The sequence below is a fragment of the Lampris incognitus genome, chromosome 10, assembly GCF_029633865.1.
Source record: "Lampris incognitus isolate fLamInc1 chromosome 10, fLamInc1.hap2, whole genome shotgun sequence".
Classification (NCBI taxonomy): domain Eukaryota; kingdom Metazoa; phylum Chordata; class Actinopteri; order Lampriformes; family Lampridae; genus Lampris; species Lampris incognitus.
Window position 1 is genome coordinate 44,007,853 of NC_079220.1, and position 27,793 is coordinate 44,035,645.

At 45.8% G+C, this 27,793-nt stretch overlaps 1 protein-coding gene across 3 annotated transcripts in view; it reads left to right on the forward strand.

Moving 5' to 3' along the window:
- LOC130119024 (caskin-2-like) overlaps positions 1-4,448 on the forward strand; it is a 119,286-nt gene extending 114,838 nt beyond the window's left edge. For all 3 annotated transcript variants that reach the window (XM_056287383.1, XM_056287384.1, XM_056287385.1), the window contains 2 exons: positions 1,672-1,954; positions 2,242-4,448. In XM_056287383.1, the coding sequence (XP_056143358.1) occupies positions 1,672-1,954; positions 2,242-2,338 (380 nt within the window). In that variant the 3' untranslated portion in view covers positions 2,339-4,448. The remainder of the gene's footprint in view (positions 1-1,671; positions 1,955-2,241) is intronic.
- The last annotated feature ends 23,345 nt before the right edge of the window (positions 4,449-27,793 follow it).

The window sequence follows — 27,793 nt, forward strand, 5'->3', positions numbered from 1 at the left end:
CATACTCACTCATTTACTACTCACTTTGCTCCCATACAAGAGGCCATTGGATTCCATTATATTAAATAAATAAATACATACATAAATAAATATGGGTCACCTAGTCGTGCTGTTGCCTTGGTCAACACAATCCATCATTATGAATGTTTTTCAGTTTTTTCCTGAAACGACTTTATAAAGTAAAGAAGATTTCTTTTGCGATCTCTTATGAGGGTCCTACACACTTCATTGTCTCAACTTTCAAGGCGAAGCGACTGCTATCTTTATCAGAAATAAATACAAATGTACAGCAATGAAATTATGAAAATAGTCCCTATCAAACAGACCAGTCTGCTGCCTTTTGAAATCACCTTTTGAAAAAAGGGACAACATGAGTTTTTACTCAGTAATGCATTAGGCTCTTTAAACCTCAAGTTGTGTGTCTGTAAGCTGTATTTGATTATTTTTGAATGCAATGGTTGACTATGACTTCCTGGAAGGGAGCAAAGCATGGCATCAGCTAGATGGAAAAGACTTGTGAGCATGGGGAAACTCGGTGTCTTCACAGCATTTAACATCCATCCATCCATTATCAAAGCCGCTTATCCCAGTCAGGGTCACGGGATGCTGGCGCCTATCCCAGCGCTCATTGGGCAGCAGGTGGGGAGACACCCTGGACAGCACACACACACACACACACACACACACACACACACACACACACACACACACACACACACACACACACACACACACACACACACAAACACCTAGGGACAATTTAGTACGGGTGATTCACCTGACCTACATGTCTTTGGACTGTGGGAGGAAACCGGAGCACCCGGAGGAAACCCACGCAGACACAGGGAGAACATGCAAACTCCACACAGAGGATGACCTGGGATGACCCCCAAGGTTGGACCACCCCGGGGTTCGAACCCAGGACCTTCTTGCTGTGAGGTGACCGCGCTAACCACTGCGTCACCGTGCCGCCCCAGCATTTAACAATGATAAGAAAAACGTAAAATTAAACCAGTCTTATCCTTTGACTTATTAACACCTATGATGACACTTGGTATTTGTTCAAATCCCAGTGATCCATTTGAAATGATTCAGTCGCCAGTGCTGTTGTGTCAGTACCTTCCCTACCACCAAACATAAAAGAGAGTATGGCTAAATGTGAGTTTTAGCTATCGATTTCATAGCATCTGTTGGTAATAGTCTTCTACTACAAAGCATTTGGTGGCTTACTCAGGCGACAGAAAGTATCAGAAAGGAAATTTGTTTGGATATAAATCTTCAGAATTGTCACTTTAAGTAGTACTTAATGATTAAACAAATGACACTAAGACAAGGAAGTAGCAGGAAGTGACAGCATTAAAAACAAACAGCCATAAAGGTGCAGGTGGGCAATATAAACCCATCGGAAGAAAATGGCCAAGTGTGTGTGTGTGTGTGTGTGTGTGTGTGTATGTGTGTGTGTGTGTGTGTGTGTGCGTGCGTGCGTGCGTGTGTGTGTGTGCGTGCACACGGACACATGCTAAGGGGCCAAGAGGGCCAACATGGAGCGGTTTGTTTATGTGTTTGAGTTTATCTCTGTTCGCTGTTTTTCAATAATCTAATCAGTTATCAGTCAGTGATTTCAGTGAGCTGCATTCAAACGTTCTCTCTTTGTGTTGCTGTATTCAACAGCTGCAGCAGCAGCTGCATCTCCGGGTGTGATGATCAATGTGGTCCAAAGCGTCGCCTTCGCCTCGCCATCCACTCCAACCCACAACCCCCCGCCGCTCGTCCCTCAGAGCCACCCGGCAATAGCAGCCAAGCCCCAGGTCTGTGTGGTGGGCCCAGGCTTAGGCCCTGAATCTGCCCCTGGGCCCGTGGTGGTGCAGCAGAGACTGGATCACACCAGCACGTCTCTGGAAGCAGCTCTGAAGGCTGTGGAAAGGAAGCTCACCCTGGAGGACAACTCTGACGGGTAGGAGAATATACTGGATTAAGATTTTAGCTCTGCAAATTTGTGCCATATCTGTACTGATGTAGGATAAAAAGAAACTCACTGTTATTCACCACTCATCTGTCAGTTGGTATGTGTTAGTATGCAGGTATGTGGGCAGTTGTTGCACATTCATTGAAGGGTTTTTCTTTTCAAATTCTGTGACAAAATGTCAACCAACAAAACATGCATAACATTAAGAAAAATACAACAAAGCATATGCCTTTTGGGTTTTGTAAACATTTTTTTTTTCCTTTTTCATGGACCAGGGGAGCCAACACAGTGAAATCTGCAGGGACCATTCTAGATGACATTGGAAACATGTTTGATGACTTAGCGGACCAGCTGGATGCCATGTTGGACTGAACCATCTTGTTATTCCACTATCAAACAAAAACACTACCAACACCCCATTTCCTTCCCCAAGGAAGTCAACCCAGAAAACAAGTGAGAGGGATGCAAGCCTTTGTGCAGCAAGGTGCTGCAACCCCCTCACGGCTTTATCATTGAACTAGATGCTAAAGACAAGTGCACTGGTCTCTTGAAGTTGATGCATGGATTAAGGAGTTTAGAATAGACCAACCGACCATGTCTGTCTATCTTTCTCACCTTCAACACCAGCACTTAAACTTTGCTCCAAGCCCACCCAGGGCTGAGACATTTCTCACACCAGGACACTAGAGGGAAAAAAATGGTCCCCTACTGGAGTTGGTCCCTGGGCACTGCACTAGCGGCTGCCCACGGCTCCTAGCTACACAGCTAGGATGGGTTAAATGCAAAGGAAGAATTGCCCCACGGGGATTAACAAAAGTAGTAAAAAAAATATTACCATTGGATCCTCAGCGCTGGATAGTTGTTTTAGCAGCAGTGGGTCTTTGAGTTGATCCTTTCAGAGGTGTCTTGTACCTTTTGGTGTTTCATTCCCTCCTCACATCACCGTGCCTTTTTGCCACTCTTCGGTCAAACATGAATCAACTCGGATGCTCAAATAGACTGTGTTTATGTCTATCCAGCAAGTGAGACACTGGAGGAAAGCTGTACAGGGGAACAAGTGGTTGGAGTCGTGGTTTATTCCCAGCCTGCTGTGAGGAACTATTCCTTAGCAGGTGATAAACTATACAATACTATTTGTTTTATGAAGCTATATCGGTCAAATGACCTGCTTTGTCTGTTGACTTAATAATTAAGGCCGACCATTTCAAGTTTTACCTTTGTTATACTTTCTTTATTGAAAAAAAAACAAAACATGTATACCAAGTGATCTTGGCCATGTTGCTTCTTCCGGAAGGCTTTGTACCATCATGTTTCTACTATCAAAACTGACCTTTTGTAGGGATCCAGAAAAGATCAGCTGATGTATATGTAATCTCTGAGTTTATGCAGACATGTTAAACACGTAAACATGCTCAATGGTATTGTTTATACAAAAGTAAAATGTCCTTTAAAAAGCATGTTTAGCTATTGTCATTTCACAGTGTTTGCATTAACAGTGAATAAGTAGTTATCTGTACAGTTGAGGATGGCATGTCAGGATGTCAGTAATATACATAACTATTTTTGGGAAAGTGTTAATTTTAGTCAGGATAGTATTTAAAATAGAGTTACCTAAATATGTATATTGTATACTAGAGGTATATACAGGAATGAATTCATATTCAACCAAAGTTATTTGTACAGATTTTCTGAAATAGTTTCATTCTTTTCCCTCCTCTTATATTTCCTTAAAAATGTAGAAACCCGATGTGTCATTTTCCCTGCTAGTGTAATATGAATTTAAAAAAGTGTAAAATTATATTTTACTCAGTTACTCTAAGACTTTCAGAGGCCTCTTTTCCTTGTCTAGCCTGCGTGCTATGAATATACAGCAGCCTCCATATTTGGCATGTTACTGTTGCAGTACTTCAGATGGTGGAAGTGGAAGCGGTGCTTGAGTTGTCCTCTGTGTTATGAACGTCTTCATGTGTAGTCTTCACTACGAATCCTGACATGTTTTGCTGTCCTGTGAATGAATAGCTTACCTCTGTGTGAATGTGGTCCTCTGGATCTCTCCTTTCTCTGTGACACTCAGGAAAAAAAGAAAAGAAAAACTATGGTTCAGTCTCTGTCGTCGAGGCATGAACGCCTACCTTTATCAGACAGTTTGTGCTGTGACCAGCCCCTCCACGTTCTCACACGGCGTCACTAAAGGCCTTTAAACTGAGACTGAACTGAATGACGGCCAGTGTAAAAACAGACAATGTAGTGGCACCGTACACACTACAATGACTTGTGGATGTGTGTTTGTGTGTGTGCGGTGCGCGACTGTGTGTGCATGTGTGCGAGTGCGTGCAAGTGTGCGTGTGTGTATGTGTTATGCTTTTGTCCATTGTAGTAATGTTATGGTCTATGTGTCCCTTGCTCTTTCCAGCTGTATCATTTGTTAAGTAACCGTTAACCATTAAATATCTGTCCCGTTACTGAGAGGACTCTTCCTCTTGCTGAATGACAACTTGTTTTTTTCCACTACTGCTCACACTTGTCATCATGCTCACATTATTTATTATGTCAGCAACCACTGACCCAGTGGGGAAGACTGCGTTCTCTGGGATATTTTCTGTTAGTCGTACTTCAGATAAAACTTGACGATGGTAAACTTGGACCTCTTTCCCTGTGGTAATGGGCAGTTGATTCCATGAAAAAACACGTGTCATGTCCATAAACAGGACACCTAAATTCAGAAACGCTTAAGTCAGTCTATGTAAGAGCATTAGCAAAATTGAAATTGGGACTGACAAAAAATCAGAACAACGATTCTGAGGGGCAAATTTGCAGAGCAGTCTGGCTAATATTGTGTCCAGTTTAATTCCACATTTCATTGCAAAAATAGCTGTATAACAGAAGAGGTTTCTTTTACACAACAGGTGAAGCAGTGCTTCACCAAAAACACAACATACATATTACATAAAACATCTTTTGTAGATGCCAACATTTCATTAGAATGACTATTTCATCTGTGAATTAAACAAAAAAATGTCACGGTTAAAAAAAATTTGTCATGGGTACTGTGCAACACAGCGCCCTCTTCAGGTGACACAGAGGAGTGTTCGGCTTCACTACTCCAATGTAAAATGTCTGTGAATGTTTTCATTCATCCAGGTCATGGTTATCCAAAGGAGTTGAATCAAGTGCAACTGGACTTGGTATATATCCGTGAAGACGTTTCGCCTCTCATCCAGGAGGCTTCCTCAGTTCGTGCCTTTCTGTCTAGACCAAGCTACTCTGACTGGCTGGTGACGAGACTCAGAATTTATCCTCTAGGAATCGTTGTCAGAGCTATTGATATGCGTGGCTCTTTGTGATCAGAACCACGCATATCAATAGCCAGTCAGACTAGCTTGGTCTAGTCAGAAAGGCACGAACTAAGGAAGCCTCTTGGATGAGAGGCGAAACGTCTTCACGGATATATACCAAGTCCAGTTGCACTTGATTCAACTCATTTGGATAACCATGACCTGGATGAATGAGAACATTCACAGACATCTTACATTGGGTAGTAAAGCAGAATCAACTAGCAACCGCCGGCCGGAGATGGTGTCCTGAATAAACAGCAGCCTGCCTTCCTGGCCAACGCTCAGAGCTACTACTGAGCACCGGCCGTGGCTTTTCCCGCCCCGCTGAAAATGCATGGTCCACGGCATTGCTTGGCTTTGGTTCCAAACCTAGCATGGTAGAAGCACAGTCCCCCTGAGTGACCTGCTGCCGACGAGAAACCGCTGCCGTGACGACGCCCGCAGCCTCAACCGACCGCGGTGGAAGAGCGTGGTGTTAGACTGCAGCTCACTCTACCAACTCATCTTCATCTATGTGAGAGCCTAGTCCTGCGTGTTTGTTGATAAAGTCGTAGGAGAAGATGTTCGGTCTCAAAACCATCCGTTTTATTTAGCAGTAAATGGATAAAGCATACAGAGCTCTGGGTCTAGATCTTCCTATCCCTGACAAACAACAGATTGTGTCAGTTCACGAAGTCTGACTCTCTCTCCTTTCCCTGACCCAGTCTTTATACTATACAAAGTGTTGACTGAATATGGATGTGTGGTCTTCTTTGTGATTGGTCCGTTCATCTGACTCCATTTCCATCTCACTGATATCCGGACTCCAGGTAATCTTCTTCTACATCTGCTGTCGTAGTTCCTGTTTCTGAAACCACAGAGCACAGCACATCCTGTATCTACTCCCCCCAAGGCCACAGCACCCTTGTTGTTCCCTTTCCTATTCAGAGCCGCTAACCTTATCTAAGGTCAGCAGACCCTCACTCCTTCCATGGAGATAGACACACTCTCCTTCTTGGGACATCGTATCCTTTTATTGCCCCCCATTTCTCTTCCTGTAATTTACTTCTGCATTCCTCTGTTTGCTAACATACTCAGTACTTTTCCCACTGCCACTATAGACCCTCCTGTCCTTGTAACAAACCCTGTTCCTCATGCATATGTTTTCCCAATGATTAATATATCCTTTTATCCCTTATTCCAATTAATACGTTGTAATCATCATTATTAAACATCACACCATTACATTTATCTACAAGTCCCCCTTTTGGTCTCATATAAATGAGACCAACCAACCAATCGGATTCAAACATCACATTCAGCCTCTGTGTCACTGCCCAGTTCTTCACACCCTCCGTGCTCCATCTGAGCCACCGTCTCCGTCTCGACTTGAGCCATCTGATAGGTTGATGGGGGACTCTTCTTTTCGATGGCAGTGACGATCAACCTTTCAAACAGAGATCTGATACAGGGGATACAACAGCATCCACACAACACAAGTTCAGTCATCATGCCTACCAGGGACAGAAACACAGACACCATCACACCTTTCCACCTCCCAAACCACTGTTCAAAAATTCTTCCCAGTGGGTCGCTTATACCTGAGTTTGTCATGCATCTCCTCCGACAGGGTCCTAAGTCCTTTTAGGGCTCTAGTTACCGAGCCGTCTGGAGCAGTGTTGTTGGGGATGAACGTGCAGCATTGATCGTCAAACATAGAGCAAACACCCCCTTTTTCAGCTAATAACATGTCGAGGGCCATTCTGTTTTGAACTGTCATCAACGAGGTGGCAGCTAATTGTTCAGATAAGCCTGCTACAGCGTCCCTGGTTTTATTGGCGAGCCTCAGGACGTTATAATGGATACAATTAATTCTATCCACATTCTTATTGGGAGTGACTGGAAATAGCGCACTAATGATTGGGATGTTCTCAAATCCTGCTGCCACTTGATTTACCAACTTATACTCATCTGGAACTCCCCTGGGAACGCCTATAGCATCTATGTATGTGGGAGAACCATACCCAACCTCAAATGTGTCTCTCCTGTGGCGAGTATATGTGAAATTTGCCTGTTGGCGTGGCCCTAGCAAAAACAGGGGTAGAACCAACCTGACCATTGCACACGTTCCAGACCAGTCTGCTGGCAGGCTGATATGTAGAGTCCTGTCCCCGCAATACCAAAATAGGTCAGCCCTTCCCCACACCATAGAGCTAGGGACCGACCAACTGTTAACCTCAAGTGTGTATTTGCACCAGCCGTCAGGCATGTGTCCCATCTTCATACCGGAGCTGGAGCTCCTAGAAAAACACGTATAGTTATTAGCTCTCGGGGTGAACGCCGGCGGCACCGTGGAGTTTTTAACGGGTGGAAAAATAGAGTTGAGAGTAGTACAGTTAGGGGGGTTGGCTTGCATAGTTAGGGCCATCATGCAATGAAATCCTATAGGATCTGTATCGGGAAACAGAGGTGCTGGGGCGGTGAAAAGAGTTGGCCTGGCTGAAGAACATGCAATACAATTACTCATGTTCATGGAGGCAGCAGTAGCTGCCATCCAATCTAAACACAGGTTTTTGTCCCCATATCCAGTAGCCAATTTGACAATATCACCTCTCGTTAATTTATTGTAATCTATGGTGATTACGTCCTTGCTCTGTCTAGGTTTAGTTTCGAATGTGCTAATCGAGGCGTCTGTTTTCTTGGGGGACGGAGGTGTTAACAAATTCACCTTAACGAGACCCATGGTGTCCGTGCCTTTTTGATATGCTCCAACAACCATATAGAATGCCTTTTTCTGGCCTGTCATAAATGGATCATCCCACAGGTCGTGTATTGTCAACAACAGGGGATTAACCCAACCCGACCTATGTCATAGTTGGCCGCATATGAAACTAATCTTATTAACTGTATCTGGATTTTTGACCGCGGTTTTGATAGGGGTCCATGGACCAGTATACTGCCAAATCAGTTCCCATCCGGCACACAAACTGCCCATGCCGGAGTTCCTAGGTGGATCCCCCTGCCTTAGACAACTGGAGTGAGTTTCTGGACTTCTGCACAGGTATAAATCATATCTTCTCCACATCTCCTGGTGTTTCCCACAATTAATAACATGGCATAAATCAAATTGAAATGTCTCGTTCATTCCCAGAGTGTAGTCTACGTCTATACCTCCATATGTTTTAATGCAGTAATCTGGTTGGCCTTGGCCTTCCCTCTTTGTTCTGTTGTGGTGTTGGTTTTGATCTGTGTGTCTGTCTCTGATGGCTGATTCCCACATCAATATTGGAGTAACTATTACTATAGAAATGATCCCGCACACTCCCAACCACCACCATTTGGCTTGGTGGGGTTTACCCGTTCCCTCAAACATCTTAATCAACATATATCAAAAATTCTTAGCAAGCAAAACCTTCTTGTGTTCTGGTTATCAGTTCCTTGTATCCTAAAAAAACCTTTTCTGGGAGAGCTTTTGACCTTCTATAGTAACATCAGAACATTCTTTCCGCACCTGGCAAAATTCTTCATTCCAATCTTGAGTATATTGTGGCTTGCCTGTGTATATGCAAAGCCGGTTACAATAAATCTTATTCAAAAGTGATAGCTATAATAACTGTCGCCACAGATAGTGGCTCGTGTCTTTACACTTATTCAGAGTCAACTGTGGTGTTTCTTATCTGTTCCCGTGTCCTAGCGGTTGAATCCGCTGCTGCACACTGGCTCCAGTGGTACCAGCTGTCTCCTTTGCCCTGTAGTCGGACCGCATGTGATGTCCTCTCAACCACCTTGTAGGGCCCTGTCCACCTTGGCTCCGACAACTTCCTCTTGATCACCTTCAGCAGAACCCAGTCTGTGGTGGGCGGTGTCTGTCCCTCTAGGTTCCCCTCTGCTGCTGCAACCTGTTTTGAGAAAGCTGACACCAAAGCTGTTAGTTGGTCATAGTAAGGTTTGTACTTCAGCGGATCTCTTTCCTTTTCCGTGGTTGGGATTCCAGCTCCCGGTCCCGGGAACTGCTGCCCTGTTGTCAACTCATATGGAGTGAAACCTGTGATGGAGTTTACTGAGCTCCTAATTGACATTAGAGCTAGGGGTAGGGCATCCACCCAACTCATTTTTGTTTGAGCACACACTTTTCCTATTTTTCCTTTAATGGACTGATTCATTCTCTCCACCTCTCCCTGTGATTGGGGGTGATACACTGTTCCAAACGCATGTTTCAGTCCCAGGGCCGCTTCTACTGCCTGCAGGTCTTTGTTCTTAAAATGTGTGCCATTATCTGACCTGATTCTTTTTGGAAACCCATGCATTGGTATGTATTGGTTGATCAGGAATTTGATTACCGTTTTGGCATCTTCCTTTTTAGCAGGTACTGCTTCTGGCCAGCCAGTGTATGCATCCACGGCGACCAAGAGGTACCTATACCCATTTACCCTTTCCAACATGTCAGTGTAATCAATTATGATTTCTTGACCTGGCATTTTTGGCAAAGGAAATTTTCCCTCGTGTGGCTTTACTGTAGCCCTGATATTGTATTCTGTACATATTTTACATTCCCTGATATGGTTCGCAATCATTGCGGGCAAAAATGGATGCCACCAATGGGTCAGATGTATCTGCATCTGTGCCTTTCCACAATGTGTTAGCCCGTGTGCCTCCTGTAACACGGAAGCCGTCCACCCTGGGGGTAACACAGGTCGGCCGTCCGGCGACCTCCACACTCCTTTCGATTCCGTTGCCCCTCTCTCTTTCCAAACTGTGAACTCTTGAGAGGCTTTCTGTTGTTCCTTTATTAACATATTTACATCGCAGGCAGGTAGTAAATCATACACCATTTTTCCCACCTGCATCATCATGTATTGGGCTGTGTAACCTGCTGCCCTTTTAGCTGCAGAGTCTGCCTCCTGATTTCCTTTTGCTATCATTGTTTCAGTTTTGTCGTGACCTCTGCACTTTATTACTGCTACCTCTGTTGGTTTCATTAGGGCTTCTACCAGTCTCTTGATGTCTTTCTCATGTTTGATTGGGGTTTTTGCTGCTGTCAAAAATCCTGCTCTGATCCACTGACTGAGCTCCACCTGTATTGCTCCTACCACGTATGCCGAGTCTGTGTAGATGTTTATTTGTTTCCTTTCTGCCCATTCTAATGCTGCTATCATTCCCTGTAATTCAGCTAGCTGCGCCGATTCTTTTCCTATTACTCTCCCTGTCACTACCTCCTCAAACCCTTCACCTGTTTGTCTTACCATTGCATATGCTGCCTTCAGTCCCTCCGTGGGATGTCTGTAGCAACAGCCATCTGTGAACAGCACTTCCTCTGGGTCAGCTAAGGGTTTTGCCCATAAATCTGCTCTGACCTTAACATCTTCTGTACTCTTTCTTCACACACATGTGGCTCACCTTCCCCCATGTTATCTGTCATGTTGAGTCCCTCGTGTGTGAACGTTATGTGTGGTGCATTGAGGATTTTTTCCAACCTTATCTGTCTTAATGATGTCATGGTGAATGCTGCTGAATTCACATAGGCCACTATGCTGTGTGTTGTCAGGACTGTTAGAGCATGTCCCATGACTATGTGTGCTACTTTTTGCAGAATTTTTGCTACCCCTGCTGCATGTCTTGTGCATGGGGGATGTCTATTTTCTGTTGGATCGAGTGTCACACTTGCATACATCATCACCTGCCTACCCCCCCTTTTTTTCTGAAAAAGAACACCGTTCACTGTATGTGATTTTTCTGAAACATCCAGATAGAATGGCTCTTTGTAGTCAGGCAGTGCTAAATCAGCAGCGTTTGTGAGAGCCTGTTTGAGGGAAATGAAGTAATTCTCTGCTTCAGTGGTCCATTGTAAGCATGCTGACAAATTTCTCATCCCCTGCTCATTGACCATGGCCCTTAAGGGGTGCGTGAGTTCCCCATATGATGCTATGTACTGTCTGCTATAATCTGTCAACCCCAGGAATGAGAGCATGTCTTTCACTGTGACTGGTTTAGGATGGTGTAGTATTGAGGATCTATGGGCTGGGGACACACCTGTTCCTCTACTAGAGATAATTCTCCCCAGGAACGAGACCATCTGTCTGCAGCACTGGAGCTTGGTTTTTGAAACTTTGAACCCAATATGATACAGCTGAGTTAATAGGGATTTGGTGGCTGCTAGGCAGGAGACATGATCTGGAGCTGCCAGAAGGATGTCATCCATATACTGAATCAACACCACCCCCTTTGGGAGGGTGAGATCAGTGAGCTGCTGTTTCAGAACCTGATTGAACAGCCCAGGAGACAAGATGAAACCCTGGGGAACCCTTGTATACCTTAGCTGTTGGCCTTTATAGGTAAACGAGAAGATGTCTCTCACATGGTCAGCTAGTGGTAGGCAGAAAAATGCATTGGCCAGATCAATACAGGAAAACCATTTGTGTTCTGGGGACAGTGCAGACATAGCAGTATATGGATTTGGTACGGGGACTGTAGGAGTTGACACAATACTATTGACCCGTCTAAGGTCGTGAGCCATTCTATATATCCCTGTATTTTGCTTCTCTACTGGTAAAATAGGTGTGTTCCAGCCAGATGCTGAGGGCTCCAACATCCCCGCTGCCAACAGTCCCTCAATAGTATCTGTGATCCCTGCTTCTGCCTTAGGTTTGTGGGAGTACTGTTTCTGCCAGATCGGAGTGTGATCTGTCAATTCAAAAGAGATTGGATCAACATTCTTGCAGTGGTCTACATCAGTTGGGCCTGCTGACCATAACGCCTCAGGGAGAGTGTTTATCATACTTGCGGCATCAGAGTGATCAGCCTTCTCTCTGCCATGAAATCTCTCTATTTGTCTATGTTCTAACAGCACTTTGTCAGCCGTCTTGTGCATGATCCTGTAAGCCTTTTCGGATGGGGAGTACTGTAATTCAGGGAGTTGGGTCCAAACCCAGTCTGCCAGTGCCATCAGACGCTTGCACATCGGCCCAAGATCTCTAGCCTGGTGTTTAACATGCACCGCTAAGGTGATATGGGGCACCACCTCTTCAGACATCTCATACCATTCAAATTGTTCTGGTGTCAATTCAACAGCAGCTGCCACAGCTTCATTCCCCACTAAAATACAACTAGACAATACTTCCCACTGTGTCCCTTCAATGTCATTGTAAAAAGTTTGCTGATAAATTTCATCCCCGTCCCTATCATAGTACAGAGTAACATGGAGGGGGTCGATTGGAGGGGAGTAGGGATGTAGCATTTGGACCCACGGCCGCCACTGATAATACAGTCTGTACGCCGTCACTTTGCTTGGTTCCCGGTTCTAGGAGTCCCCAGTATATATATGCCCAGAGTCCTTCAGCCGTGGGTGAAACATCAGCTGACAACAACATTTGAGAGCTGGACTGGATCATTGACAGAGAACAGTTCACAGAATATCCATTGGGAAAAGTCACTACCAGTCCCTCTGGCCACCACATGACTGATGCCCCGCACCTCACCAACATATCCCGTCCCATCAAATTGACTGGGCATGCTGGTGATGAAATGTATTGATGCAAAAAAGTCTGTCCTGCCACCGTGGTAGTCAGAGGTGTCGTCAACGGCAGATTTTCTGGTTTACCCGAGAACCCCACTAGCTGGACGCTGGAGGATGAAAGGTTGGACCGAGACATGGTGCACGTGACAGTGGGAAAACCTTGCCCCTGTGTCAACTAGGAAATGCAGATCCATGTCCATTACCCTTATTTGCAGGTAGGGTTCTGCCAGCCCCACCTGCCCTTGAGTTCCCGGGCCCCTTCAGTACTCATCCCCCTGACCACCCTGCATGGTCTGGGGATATTGTCCCTGCGGTGAAGCTGCTGCTGCATGAGGGTCTTGATGAAGTGGAACCCTAACTGAAGGCTGCCCTTGGACCGGGGGCTGCACATAACCACCCCTGTTGCTGACTGGACCTTGACCTCCCCTGGGTCCCCACAGCATGGGACACTCCCTGATCCAGTGTCCAAGCTGGCCACGTCCAAAGCATGTAAATGGCTTACTTCTGGGTCCTCCGCGACCCCTCCCTCCTCCTCTCATACCTCCTGTTACTCTGACAGGCCTGCCCCGATAAGGGGAACTAGACACCCATTCAGGCACTGGGTACAAATTTGGGATGTAGTTTTGTGGTGGCGGCTGTTGAACCATCTGATTGGCTACCTTTTGGTTTGTCTTTTTAGCATCATTTACCTTTTTCCTTGCCTCATCCAATTGGAGCTTTAGGAGCTGCACCTGGGCTGACTCTGTGCTCTGTCTATCCTCATCCTGTGTAGCCTTGTGTCTTTTCATATGATGAATCAAATGTTTTTCCCATTGCTCAGTAGAGCAGCCTGGGATGTCTGGATTGCCCTCCATGGCGTCTTGTACTGTTTTGGGCATTCCAGCCATAACAGCTTTTCTAAACAGTGTGGTCTGTAACTGTCCTGAACCTGGATGGCTTCCTGCGGTGTCTGTCCATATGCCTTTGCATCTGCCTAAAAATGCTGACATGTCTTCTCCATCTTTCATGGAAAAGGTCAGTGAATGCATTGCTCCAGGAGGAATGGGGAATTTATCCCTCATTGCCCTTCCCACAGCTGTGGCTTCACTGGTAAATGGTTCTGAATCTGGTATATGACTAGTGCCTGCCACAGCCTCAATCTGCTGTATTTCCCACATAGCTAGTTGTTTTCCCAATAATGCTCTCCAATCTCCCATAGCTAATTTATATCCCAATGTGTGTTGGCAAAATTTCTCCATCCAGGGCCCTCCTCCCTCAGTGGGAGGGGGCATTTTATCCAGGATGCAATTCATGTCTGTGAATGAGAATGGTTGATACACATCCCCCGTTTGGGGTCCTTTATATATCAGTGGCAGTTGATGATATCTAGCGGGTGGTCGTATCTGTTCTCTGTCCCTAAGCTGGTGTCTATGCCTGTGGTCAGCACGGGGTGCTATATGAGTCTGGTTGTGCCTGCTTAGTGCCCCTGTAATTGTGACCTGGTACGTGTCTTCGTCTTCCTCATTACTCTTCACACCCCCTGCTGCCCTACCTGCCTCCAATCTCTCCTCGGGACCTTCTGCCCTAATTACTTCCTCTTATCTCTCTGAGCTGTCTCTCCTGGAACCCATCCATTATTTCAACCCCCTGCCTCTGTATCCTCCCCTGTCCTGCTCCTCCCCCGTTTAGGGTGGAGGGTGTTTCTGACACTGTCGTGGGTGAGCTTCTTGCCTGGTTTATCTCTTCCTGTCCGCTCATCTGTTCATGTATTTTCCTATTCACTTCTCTGGCTTCCTGCATCCTATGCTCTGCCTCCCTCACCAGGTCCTCCACCTCTGATATTCTCCTTGTTACTACGTCCTCTAACCTCTCCCTAATCTCTCTGTACTCCTCCTTTCCTATTGCTGTCATTTTCATTACTCCTTCTTCCACACGCATGAGTGGCATTTGCGGTGTGGGATAAGGAGGGGGTTGTATTCCGGGTATTTTGGGATATATTGGCGCTGATGCTTCTGTTCTTTCATTTCCTTTATCTTTTTCTTTGGTTATTTCTGAGTGTTTTTGATTCATTTCTACTGCCATGCAATCTAGGGTCATGTTGTGTAAGTGGGCTCTTCTCTGCTCATTTTCTTCTCCGTCTTTCTTCCATTTTCTTTTGACTAACATGGAAACTTTTTCCGCCTTCCGGTGTTCATCTGCTTTCTTTTTAGCTTGTTTTTCTGCCTTCCCTAGGTATAATATCAATCTCTTCCTTTCCTCCTCTTTTGGGACCTTACCCTGTGTTTGTAAGTCTTTCCATATACTGTCATACGCCCCAATCATGGTGTCTCGCTTGTTCCTAGGGAGCCCTGCAAAAATTTGACTCCTGGTTCTTTCCCATTGTTGCTTAACGGTCAACATAACATTGGGAGGGCAACCTCCGTATTCTTCACACTCCCTGTCAGATTCCCCTTCCATTGTGTTTTATCTGTCCCCACTCAGTAGCCAGCTGGTTTGTATGACACTTGCGTTCCAAGCAACCAGCCCAATCAGAGAAGAGTTCGGTAGCCAGTCAGTTTGTATGGCACATACACTACCGTTCAAAAGTTTGGGATCACCCAAACAATTTTGTGTTTTCCATGAAAAGTCACACTTATTCACCACCATATGTTGTGAAATGAATAGAAAATAGAGTCAAGACATTGACAAGGTTAGAAATAATGATTTGTATTTGAAATAAGATTTTTTTTACATCAAACTTTGCTTTCGTCAAAGAATCCTCCATTTGCAGCAATTACAGCATTGCAGACCTTTGGCATTCTAGCTGTTAATTTGTTGAGGTAATCTGGAGAAATTGCACCCCACGCTTCCAGAAGCAGCTTCCACAAGTTGGATTGGTTGGATGGGCACTTCTTTGAGCAGATTGAGTTTCTGGAGCATCACATTTGTGGGGTCAATTAAACGCTCAAAATGGCCAGAAAAAGAGAACTTTCATCTGAAACTCGACAGTCTATTCTTGTTCTTAGAAATGAAGGCTATTCCATGCGAGAAATTGCTAAGAAATTGAAGATTTCCTACACCGGTGTGTACTACTCCCTTCAGAGGACAGCACAAACAGGCTCTAACAGGTACTATTTAATGAAGATGCCAGTTGGGGACCTGTGAGGCGTCTGTTTCTCAAACTAGAGACTCTAATGTACTTATCTTCTTGCTCAGTTGTGCAACGCGGCCTCCCACTTCTTTTTCTACTCTGGTTAGAGCCTGTTTGTGCTGTCCTCTGAAGGGAGTAGTACACACCGGTGTAGGAAATCTTCAATTTCTTAGCAATTTCTCGCATGGAATAGCCTTCATTTCTAAGAACAAGAATAGACTGTCGAGTTTCAGATGAAAGTTCTCTTTTTCTGGCCATTTTGAGCGTTTAATTGACCCCACAAATGTGATGCTCCAGAAACTCAATCTGCTCAAAGAAGTGCCCATCCAACCAATCCAACTTGTGGGAGCTGCTTCTGGAAGCGTGGGGTGCAATTTCTCCAGATTACCTCAACAAATTAACAGCTAGAATGCCAAAGGTCTGCAATGCTGTAATTGCTGCAAATGGAGGATTCTTTGACGAAAGCAAAGTTTGATGTAAAAAAAATCTTATTTCAAATACAAATCATTATTTCTAACCTTGCCAATGTCTTGACTCTATTTTCTATTCATTTCACAACATATGGTGGTGAATAAGTGTGACTTTTCATGGAAAACACAAAATTGTTTGGGTGATCCCAAACTTTTGAACGGTAGTGTACGTCCTGAGCAACTGACCCAATCAGTGAGTGTTATCAGGCAGTTTACGTTGACACCAGTTAGGTTTCCACTGCTGATTCTTTCTCACTGAGACACTACCTCCTCCCTCTCTGAGACACTACTGAGTTTCTACCACCCTTATACACAGTTTTATCAAACAACACACTTTTCAATCATGCAAAATATCAAACATTCACACATGCAAAATATCAAACATTCACACTTGCCGTTAAAACACAGCACATATCATAAACCAGTGAGCGCTGCTTTTATGGGAACCTCCGTTTTTTGTTTGTTTGTTTTTTTTTTGTTCCCAAGGGTCTCTAAACCTACTCACTCAGGGACTCTAACCCCTTATACGGACATGCGCTGCTTTTATGAGGACTCTAACCTCATGGGTCTTTAAACCTATTTCCCATGTGCATGCGCTGCTTTTATGGGATTTCTTAACCCATAGGTCTTTAAACCCGCACGTCTTCTTTTCAGTACAGTTGTTGCTTTCAAGGGACTCTAACCCCTGGGACTTTAAACCCGTGCACAATTTATTTCAATGCTTTATTCATCCACGTTAACTAGGACACTTGCCGTATAATGACAACACACAATTTGGTATAGCCAATAACAGAACTTCGATAAAACAGGCGTCTGTTTACCTTAGTTTTTTTCAGCGGCCGCCTGTTGTTGCCATCACACTGCAGTTATCCGTTGTCTTTTACTTCTGTGGTCAATCCGTCACTTCTCCGTCTTTATCACGTCGGGGTCACCAAATTGTTGGACTGCAGCTCACTCTACCAACTCATCTTCATCTATGTGAGAGCCCAGTCCTGCGTGTTTGTTGATAAAGCAGTAGGAGAAGATGTTCGGTCTCAAAACCATCCGTTGTATTTAGCAGTAAATGGATAAAGCATACAGAGCTCTGGGTCTAGATCTTCCTATCCCTGACAAACAACAGATTGTGTCAGTTCACGAAGTCTGACTCTCTCTCCTTTCCCTGACCCAGTCTTTATACTATACAAAGTGTTGACTGAATATGGATGTGTGGTCTTCTTTGTGATTGGTCCGTTCATCTGACTCCGTTTCCACCTCACTGATATCCGGACTCCAGGTAATCTTCTTCTACATCTGCTGTCGTAGTTCCTGTTTCTGAAACCACAGAGCACAGCACATCCTGTATCTACCCCCCCCCCCAAGGCCACAGCACCCTTGTTGTTCCCTTTCCTATTCAGAGCCGCTAACCTTATCTAAGGTCAGCAGACCCTCACTCCTTCCATGGAGATAGACACACTCTCCCTTCTTGGGACATCTTATCCTTTTATTGCCCCCCACTTCTCTTCCTGTAATTTACTTCTGCATTCCTCTGTTTGCTAACATACTCAGTACTTTTCCACTGCCACTATAACCCCTCATGTTTTTGTAACAAGCCCTGTTCCTCATGCATATGTTTTCCCAATGATTAATATATCCTTATATCCCTTATTCCAATTAATACGTTGTAATCATCATTATTAAACATCACACCATTACATTTATCTACAGTGGGCAGGCAGCAGAGTGGCTGCACACTGCTGTTGGCTGGCTTACCGTCTCCCAAGCCTTGCAGCGAAAACAACCAGTCCGCCTGCTCCACCTCTGCTAACTCAAAAGCTTGCTGCAAGTGTCTCTTAATCGTGCCATACTTATTCACGGGTGGCGGGGCTTGCAACAGGCCCAATATCCGTGACGCCATAGATGTACCGAGTGCCGCCACGACGTAGTAGTACTTGGTCTCATCCACGGTGATGTTCTTAATAAGCGAACTGGGCTTCGATGTGAGCGAACCATGCTGCCGCAGTTGTCTCCCAGAAGTCGGGCAGTTTGAACGAGACGGCGTTAGCCACTGCCGCTGCACTGGTAGCTTCGTTTTCCATGGCTCACGTCGGGGTCACCAATGTGGAGGATGAAAGAAAGGAGACGAGACCACTTCTCCTTTTGACCACATAGCTGTGGGGTCGTTTTTTCCTCCAACTCACTCTCAATGAAGAGTTAATTCTCTTCAAACCTCAACCTTGTGTCTACCCACAATCTCCTTGCTAACCCCCGCCCACTGTCTTAAAGGGACCGTCTCTGGGCCGCATGGTGAATATCTAACCTGCAAGTAGGTCACTGCAATATCAATGCAATTAGGTGTGTTGGGAAATGTAAGGATTGATACTCTGGTTGATGAAGGCAAGTGTCTCCAGTTGGCAAAGCATAAGGACACGGTCCGGAAAAATCGTGACATTCTGAAAAGGTTGATTGATTCGGTACCATTATTGGGTCGTCAGGAGCAGGTATTTAGGGGGGCATGATGAGAGTGAAAAGTCCGACAGTAAAGGAAACTACAGAGAGACGGTAGAAGTGTTTTCCCGCTATGATGATGTTCTGGCTGCTCATTTGAAAACAGTGAGGGATGCTTTAAAAATATAATGCGGGGGGGTCTACTTATCCATGCACGTTACACTACCCCCCCTCCTTCGGGAAGCGCGTCCCCGCGCTTAAATATATCAGGTCCTTCACGCCTCTGGGCGCATACGCTTCCGATGGCCTTACGGTCTCACCATCCCACTTCTGACACCAATGTAGCGAATTCAGGGGGGCAGTCTGGGAGACCTTCGCCACAGCCGGGGCGCGAACTCGTATCTCCCACTCGACCAGTCGACTAAAGGGTCCAACCCGTTAGCCAACGGGTCTACTTATCCATGCACGTTACACTACCCCCCTCCCTCGGGAAAGCGCGTCCGCGCGTATCCCACTTCTGACACCAATGTAGCGAATTCGGGGGGGGGGGGGGCAACCACAGGAACTGCCGCAGCCGGGACGCGAACCCGGATCTCCCGCACCACGAGCGACAACGTTAACCAGTCGACTAAAGGCTCTGACCCGTTAGCCAAGGGCCAACGTGTCTTCTTATCCATGCACGTTACACAAGCCCCCTCCTTCGAGAAAGCGCGTTACACTATCCATGCACGTTACACTACCCCCCTCGGCACACGAGACAGGGACCCGTGCCTCCACGGCGGCGGAGACGGCTTCCCCTTCGCTATAGGGACTTTGTTGTCGGATGAGGACAGGCGACTACCCACAATCTCCGTGGGTAATGGCAGAGTGGAGGCCCACCACCTGTAAAATCAGAACTGTGACCGGGAAACTAACCGGCATGCTGGGGAAGAGAGCGCTGCAGGTACAGGCAGGGAAAGCCGCAGCCACCCACGAGTTTTGGTTGGCTGAAATACAAGACCGTTGCATCATGCTGGACTTGCTGACTCGCTGGGGGGCTCTGGTCGATGTGTCGAGTAATGCCATTCACCTCGGCACAGAGACCCTGGCCCTGACCGAAGCGTGTGGTCAGAAAGTACGACTTTGAATACATTACGTTTGGATTCACAATGGCAGGTAGTGATGCAGAGCCGAAAGCACAATGTGTCGAATGTGGTGAAGTCCTCTCAAATTAATCATTAAAACCATCAAAGGTGGAGAAACACTTAAACACAAAACGCCCTGGATGTGTTGGAAAACCAAAAGAATATTTCCAAAGGAAGTGAGACGGGCTTCGGGCACAACAGAAAGCCATAAGTACACCAACAACTGAAAGCGAGTTACCTGGCGGCTGCTCGTGTAGCTCGTAGCAAGAAAGCATTTACAATCGCAGAGGATCTCATCTTGCCTAGCGCCGTGGATATGTGCCGAGAGTTACTGGGGGAGGCAGCGGCAACGAAAATCCAGACCGTGCCGCTATCGACCGACACAGTGAGTAGGAGAATTGCTGATATGAGCGATGACATCGAAAGCCAACTTCTGGAGAGAACAAAGGCAAGGCCACATTTTGCGATACAGCTGGACGAGTCCACTGACGTTATACACTAACGTCAGTGGACTCGTCCAGCTGTATCGTGGAATTAGATACCACACAGGACACAATTACTTCCGGGGTTATTGTAGCTTTAATTTTATTGTTTGAACCTTCGAATGCAGATCGTTTTACTGAGTGCATACATTCCTGTGTCTTTCGAGCAAACAGCTCATAAATGTTCACAGATTTGGCAAGTTTAACAGAAAAGATTTTAAAAAGGGAAATAATAAATACAAAATACGGTGCAAAATACGGCAGTGGACTATGTACGTTAAACAGGGTTTAACAAAGACATGTGGAACTTCCTGAAGATCGCGCAACTTCTCACTCTGTCAGTTACCTTTAAACAGAATTAAAATGCATATAAAACCTTTACATCCCAAATACAATGGCATGGTGTGGCTTTATTCACGCCAACATTACCTTGTCATGCCTGCAATGGCGAACAGCGGTCGACGGCTCGCGCCCAAAATTACCGAACATCAACTCCAGTAGCGTCTAAATCAAACCATCTTGTCAAATTACCGACATACAATATTGTTTGGAATAATGTTACAGGTATATTTCACAAGATATTTACCCTTACTTACTACGGAGTCAGAGCACCATCACACCGCAATCTTCAGGCGCTCCACACAAGAAAAAAAGAAAGAATACCCAAGATGCACTTGGATAACTTGCACGGAGTTACAATAAAAGTCCGACACTGCCACTTACTGGTCAAAACATGCAATGACAACCAAAACTATAAAAATACACTCACAATCTGCCTCACAATTTAAATACATCAAATGACATTTTACATGGCTTGACAGTGTAACAATTACATATATTAACAGTTAAACTATACTAAATTTAAGTGGAAAATCATTTAACATATTTAACAGATTTACCACCCGGCTACATTAGCAACGCAGCTTTATTGCTGGTTTTTGTCAGATACAGCTGGGACGGTAATTTTCACGAAGATCTACTTTTTTGCAAAGAGCTTCCCGCCAGAACCACGGCAGACGAATGCTTCCGCTGCCTTGATAATTACTTCACTGAAAAAGGAGACATCGCTAAACGCTCGACTAAAGGGTCAGACCCTCCAGCCAGCGTGTCTTCTTATCCATGCACGTTACACTACCCGCCTCCTTCGGGAAGCGCGTCCCCGCGCTTAAGCATATCAGCTCCTTCACGCCTCAGGGCGTATACGCTTCCGATGGCCTTACGGTCGCTCCATCCCACTTCTGACACCAATGTAGCGAATTCGGGGGACAACGCAACCACAGGAACTGCCGCGGCCGGGAGGCCAACCCGTATCGCCCGCACCGCAGAAGACATCGCTAACCGCTCGACTAAAGGGTTAGACCCGCTAGCCAGCGGCCAGCGTGTCTACTTATCCATGCACGTTACAATATGTTCCCACTCCTGGGTGAACTTTGGAAGGTTCTCCTCCTGTTAACATTTCCAATGTTGTCACCCAGCATTTAACTCAGTTGTCAAATACATTTTCAGATTACTCCCCAGAAGACCCCCGGAATGGAAATCTTCGGGTTTTAGACCCGTTCTCAGCGGATCCTGCATCTGAAGACATGGCCCTGTCCACTGTGTTGGAAAACCAGCTGATGGAACTATCAGCTGACAGCAGCCTGAAGCTTCAACTCACACAAGTTGACCTTGCTTCATTCTGGATATTGGCTGCCAATGAACATCCCTCGTTGTCAAAACGGGCAATCAAATTTATATTGCCTTTCACCACCACAGACCTGTGAATCAGGGTTTTCAGTGATTGTCACAAAATCAAAGGCTAGGAACAGACTGCAAGTAACTTTGAATGCTACTCTGCGAATCAGCTCCTCACCCATCTCACCCTGGCTTGATCTGATTATTTCTCAGGAGCAACCCCAAGTATCTCACTGAGGTCAAGTAGAATATTTAACTCAATCATTGCAGCTGACAGTGACATAGCAATCGTTTACAGGTCAGGATACCCCTTTATTTATTTATTTTATAAGGTTTTACATTTATTTCGGTATGTGGGCCCTGACTGTCTTGGCACATACCCAAGTGGGCCTTGAGTTACGGAAGGTTGAGAACCCCTGCTTTAGTCGACTGGTTAACGTTGTCGCTTGTGATGCGGGAGACTCGGATTCGCGCCCCGGCTGTCCCCCGAATTCAGTACATTGGTGTCAGAAGTGGGATGGTGGGAATGTGAGTCCATCGGAAGGAAGCGCGTGCGCCCAGAGGCGTGAGGGAGCTGATATTCTGAAGCGCGGGGATACGCTTCCCGAAGGAGGTGAGGTAGTGTAACGATCAGGGATAAATAGACTCGCTAGCCCTTGGCTAACGGGTCAGAACCTTCTGTCAGCTGGTTAACGTTGTCGCCCGTGGTGCGGGAGATCCGGGTTCGCGTCCTGGCTGTAAGTGTTACAGTTAAAATACAGTAAGGCATACGCCCAGGCATATAAAGGGCAGCCTGACACAACGCTTGGGTCCTAACTTCTACGATGAGAAAAATGCTTTTCTTGCCATTGCGGACGAACCATACGGAGATTATTTCTTAGAATAAAAGGTTTTCAAGTGCTGCATATATTATGTTGAAGATCAATTATTGATGTCTGAAGCCAAAACAGTCAAAAGGAACTTTCAAAAAACTCATAAGGACGTAAAAACCTCTTTTCATGACAAGCGGCCACCGAGGTATTGAATGCCTTTGTTTCATGTTCGCGCTCACCGCCGTTTTGTATTTCATTTGTTTTCATGATATGTACTGTAAACTACTAATAAGACACATTAGCCCATAGCTAACGGGTCTGACCCTTTAGTCGAGCGGTTAGTGATGTCGTCTTGTGGTGCAGTACACCCGATATCGAATCCCGCACCGGGCAAGAAAATAACCGGTTACATTGGTGGCAGCGGTCGGACCCGGAGGCGTGCAGATTCTTATGCTATGTTCAGACCAAAGGCGGCGAGAGAGTTCGCGCCGCTTTGTTCGCCCGTGTTTGGCCGCTAGCTCCGCCAGGTGTGTTCGAACAGAACGCGAATTCGCTGTGTTGACGTCACAACAAGCAATCTAGTTACACCAACGCTGCTAGCAAGTTTGCTAGACCGCAGACAACAAATACCACACACGAGCAGTTTGTGTTTACTTGGGATCATCACGGATGAGCGACAGAGATCAGTTGCGGTGGCTCTGCTTTATATCAACTTGCGCGGCCGAAACCGGCGTCAGCGTTCTGTTTGGGTTCATAGCATAAACCGGACACGTGCCCAGCTTGGCGAATTTCACCGGCTCGTTCAGGAGTTGCGTTTGGACGGCGTCCGAAAATAATTCTGGGTAAGGGGCATGTATTCTTTCCCAACATGAAGGCGGGTTCTAACCCTACTTGAAGGTGATTGGCTATCGCCTGGCGAAATATTCGCCCGAGTTGGACATTTCTGAACTCCCGCGAAGGCGCGTTCGTCGCTCGATTCGCCCATTTCGCGCCGCCCGTAATTTCGCCGCGAATTATTCCGCCCATTCGCCTCCTCCCATTGACTTTGCATGCATTCGCGCCGCCCAAAAAATTCGCGCCGCCTTTGGTCTGAACGTAGCATCAGAAGTCTCTTCGGAGCGCGGGAATAACAAAGCGCGAGGGCGCGCTTCCGAGAGAGGGTGACGACTGTAAACTACTAATAAGACACTTTAGCCGCTAGCTAACGGGTCTGACTCTTTAGTCGAGCGGTTAGTGATGCCGCCTTGTGGTACAGTACACTCCATATCGAATCCCGCACCGGGCAAGAAAATAACCGGTTACAGTACTGTATAATTTGTTGATGCATTTATGTTATGTTCATTCACAATATATAGTTCTCACGGCGTGACTAAGGCGTGGATGTATCGGAGAAACAAGACGTGTCCAAGCAATGAACGCCCGTTTCAAAGAACCGAACTGTGTCTGTGTTGTGAAGAGAGCTACACTGGCTGCGGTGGTTCCCGGCGGCCCCCCGAATTCGCTACAATATATATATCAGACTGCACGGGGGTCGTCCTCTGTGTGGAGTTTGTATGTTCTCCCCGTGTCTGCATGGGTTTCCTCCAGGTGCTCCGGTTACCTCCCACAGTCCAAAGACGTGTAGGTCAGGTGAATCGGCCATACTAAAAAAAATTGGCCCTAGGTGTGAATGTGTCAGCCCTGTGATGGACTGGCGGCCTGTCCAGGGTGTCTCCCCGCCTGTCGCCCAATGACTGCTGGGATAGGCTCCAGCGTCTCGATTGGGATAAGCGACTTGGATAATGGATGGGTGGATGGATATCAGACTGCAGATGTTCAAATGTCAGAGCAACAGTGTGTGCACAACAATATACAATAGTAGTGTAACCCTAAATGCTGTCTCCTTAGCCCTGCTTTAACTAAACATCCCACCCCCAGAACCCCTAACCAGTCTCTGTACTGATAGGATATGTGTGGGAACATATGTATATATAGTACAGGGTTGATGTAGGGACGCTATTAGAGGACGGACCGGATTGTGTATCGACATCGTGGTGACTAAAGTTACAGAAAATAGCACACCTGTCTTCGGTCTGTATACGCGTACATAATGCCCAGGCACAGCATAATATATAGTGTCAGAAGTTTGAATCCCGTCTCAAGAGGACGTTTGAGCCATTCGGAAGAAGTTGTCGGGCGAGTTATATAACCGCGACGGGCGAACAACGTGAGTCCCGTTAGCTGAGCTAAGCTAACGCTAGCCAGCAGTTAGAGACTGTGCAGCTAGGCTAGTTAGTGTAAACTACTAATAAAACACATTAGTCCCTAGCTAACGAGTCTGACCCTTTAGCCGAGCGGTTAGTGATGTCGCCTTGTGGTGTAGTATACCCCGTATCGAATCCCGCGCCGGGCAAGAATTTAACCGGTTACCATTAGCTAGCTACCTAGACGGTCGGTTGAACCTGACGTTACAAGACGGCACGAACGCCATGGATTCCCTTTTCTCTATCAACCCGCCGGAAAACTTTGATTTTTCTGACTTTGCCAACTGGCCCAACTGGAGTCGCCGGTTTTAAAGATTCAGAATAGCTGCTGGAATATCAAGTGAATTCACTGGTTTACACAATGGGTGATAAAGCAGATGACATTTTAGGCACGCTAGGCCTAACTGATGATGAACTTAAGAAGTACAGCAAAGTAAAAGAAGCTTTTGATAAGCATTTCATCTGCAAATATAATGTGATTTATGAAAGGGCTCGTTTCAATAAGAGATGCCAAGAGCCAGGAGAGTCGGCTGAGTCCTTCATCTCTGCAGTTTACAAACTAGCAGAAAACTGTCAGTATGGTGCACTACAAGAAGAAATGATCAGAGACAGGTTAGTGGTTGGCATCAGACATAATGGCCTGTCAGAGAGGCTGCAGATGGATAGTGACCTGACCCTAGAAAAAGCTATACTTTAAATAAGACAACATGAAGAAATCAAGAAGCAGCAACCCGTAGTGAGAGAGACTACAGACCAGAATGAGGCAAATGTAGATCTACTGAAATTCAGGCAGAAGTCTCACAAAGATCAGACAGGTAAAACAGCCTACAAAAAGGGTCGAACAGAGCAGAAAAGCTGTGGCAGATGTGGAAAAGCTCCCGCACACTCCCTGAACAACTGCGCTGCACGGGAAAATGTCGGAAGAAAGGACAGTTTGCTGCTGTTTGTAAATCCAGCAGAGTGGGTGCAGTTCAAGAAGAAGAGGAGGAAGATCCTCTTTTTCCTGGGAGCAGTGTCGGCAGGAGAAAAACCGAAAACATGGAAAAAGACCACCCAAGAGAATGGACTTATAGCCAAAAGTTAGAAAGCTGTGGTTTGTTTCACAAGGCAGAATAATCCTTGCACAGCTTCGGGGACCCGTGTAGTCTACCCTGACCCCTAGTGAGTAGACATTCAGTGCTATGTTGTTGTTTTATTAAATGACTAGAAGGACCCCGCTACAATGTAGCGGTTTGGTTATCCACCCGTCTAAATCTCCCTCCAGCTAACCGCCTTCCCCCTGCCCCTAAACCCCCCCCCACTCCAACTCCCTCCCCCCAAATGCTCAGAATCATCTGAAATGCCGAGAAAAGGGGTTTTTAGCCATTTTTAGAAAAATTCATATTTTGCATATTTATGCATAATTATGCATAATTTTAATTTTCTGCTATTTTTATAGGTGCCCCTGATCATCCCCAATAACCTCCAAAAAGAATCAAGGCCCCAAGTGCTTTAGTTTGGCCGTTTATAGACTCTCACACAGACACACACCACACACCAGACACACATTGTGGAAATACAGGAGTAGATAGGAATGTCTCTAAGAAAAAAGAAAAAAAGGAGAGGAAAAAGAGAGTAATCCACAATAGATAGCACTGTTAGTGACTGTTCATGTTTATTGTTCAAGATAAGTGAGATGCTTGGTGAAGAAAGAAAAGCACTTTTAAGAAAGCCTGACATTAAGCTAAAAGGGGGAGATGTACTGATAGGATATGTATGGGAACATATATATAGTACGGGGTTGATGTAGGGACGCTATTGAAGGACGGACCGGATTGTGTATTGACATCGTGGTGAATAAAGTTACAGAAAATAGCACACCTGTCTTCGGTCTGAATATGCGTACATAGTGCCCAGGCACAGCATATTATTGTCTCTGCTTTTTTTTCTTTTTTTTTTAAGTTGGTTCGCAGTTGGGGTGTAGAACAGGCATAGTAGTTGCTTGATTGCGGTGGTAGAGCAATCCAGTCTCCTTATTTTGTCTCGCCTGTCACCTTGCAGAAATACTACACAATTGTGACCTAAAATGGCCACAACAGCTGAACCGGAACAGAAACAGCAAAATAAATATGTGCGCACTTTATGATGGCTACTCCAGTACGGCTCCGCGGTGGCTTTTCGCGCAATGCGGCTTGGGATCGAAAAGCGGACAAAGAAGCCAAACAACCACGCGCAACACGCCTTGCTTTTATACGTTTCAGCACAAGAATTGAGAAAACTAGAAGAATTTCGTCGTTTTTTGGAAGTTTTCTGCAAGGGAACATCAAGTACTTATAATCCTTGAAATTATAGAAGAGGAACTGGATCCATTTTATGAAAATTTTCCCAACAAGGGTCTCACTCAGCCATTCAGGTAGGCAATGGTTTTAAGATTGAAGCCCCTCTGCAGCCTTATCAGGGCGATGAATAGCGGCTCCTTAACTGATATAAAGTGGGGCACCAAATCCTCCCCTGTCTTTGTCGCCATTTTCTTTTCAATTCCAGTAATTGAACTCGTACTTATCCTGTCCAAGGAAACTGAACAGTGCATTAAATTGTAAGGAATCAAGTCCAGTAAAATATTTACATTTCTTGTCGTCTGCAATTATGCGATCACACAACATCAAAATAACTCTGCTGGAAC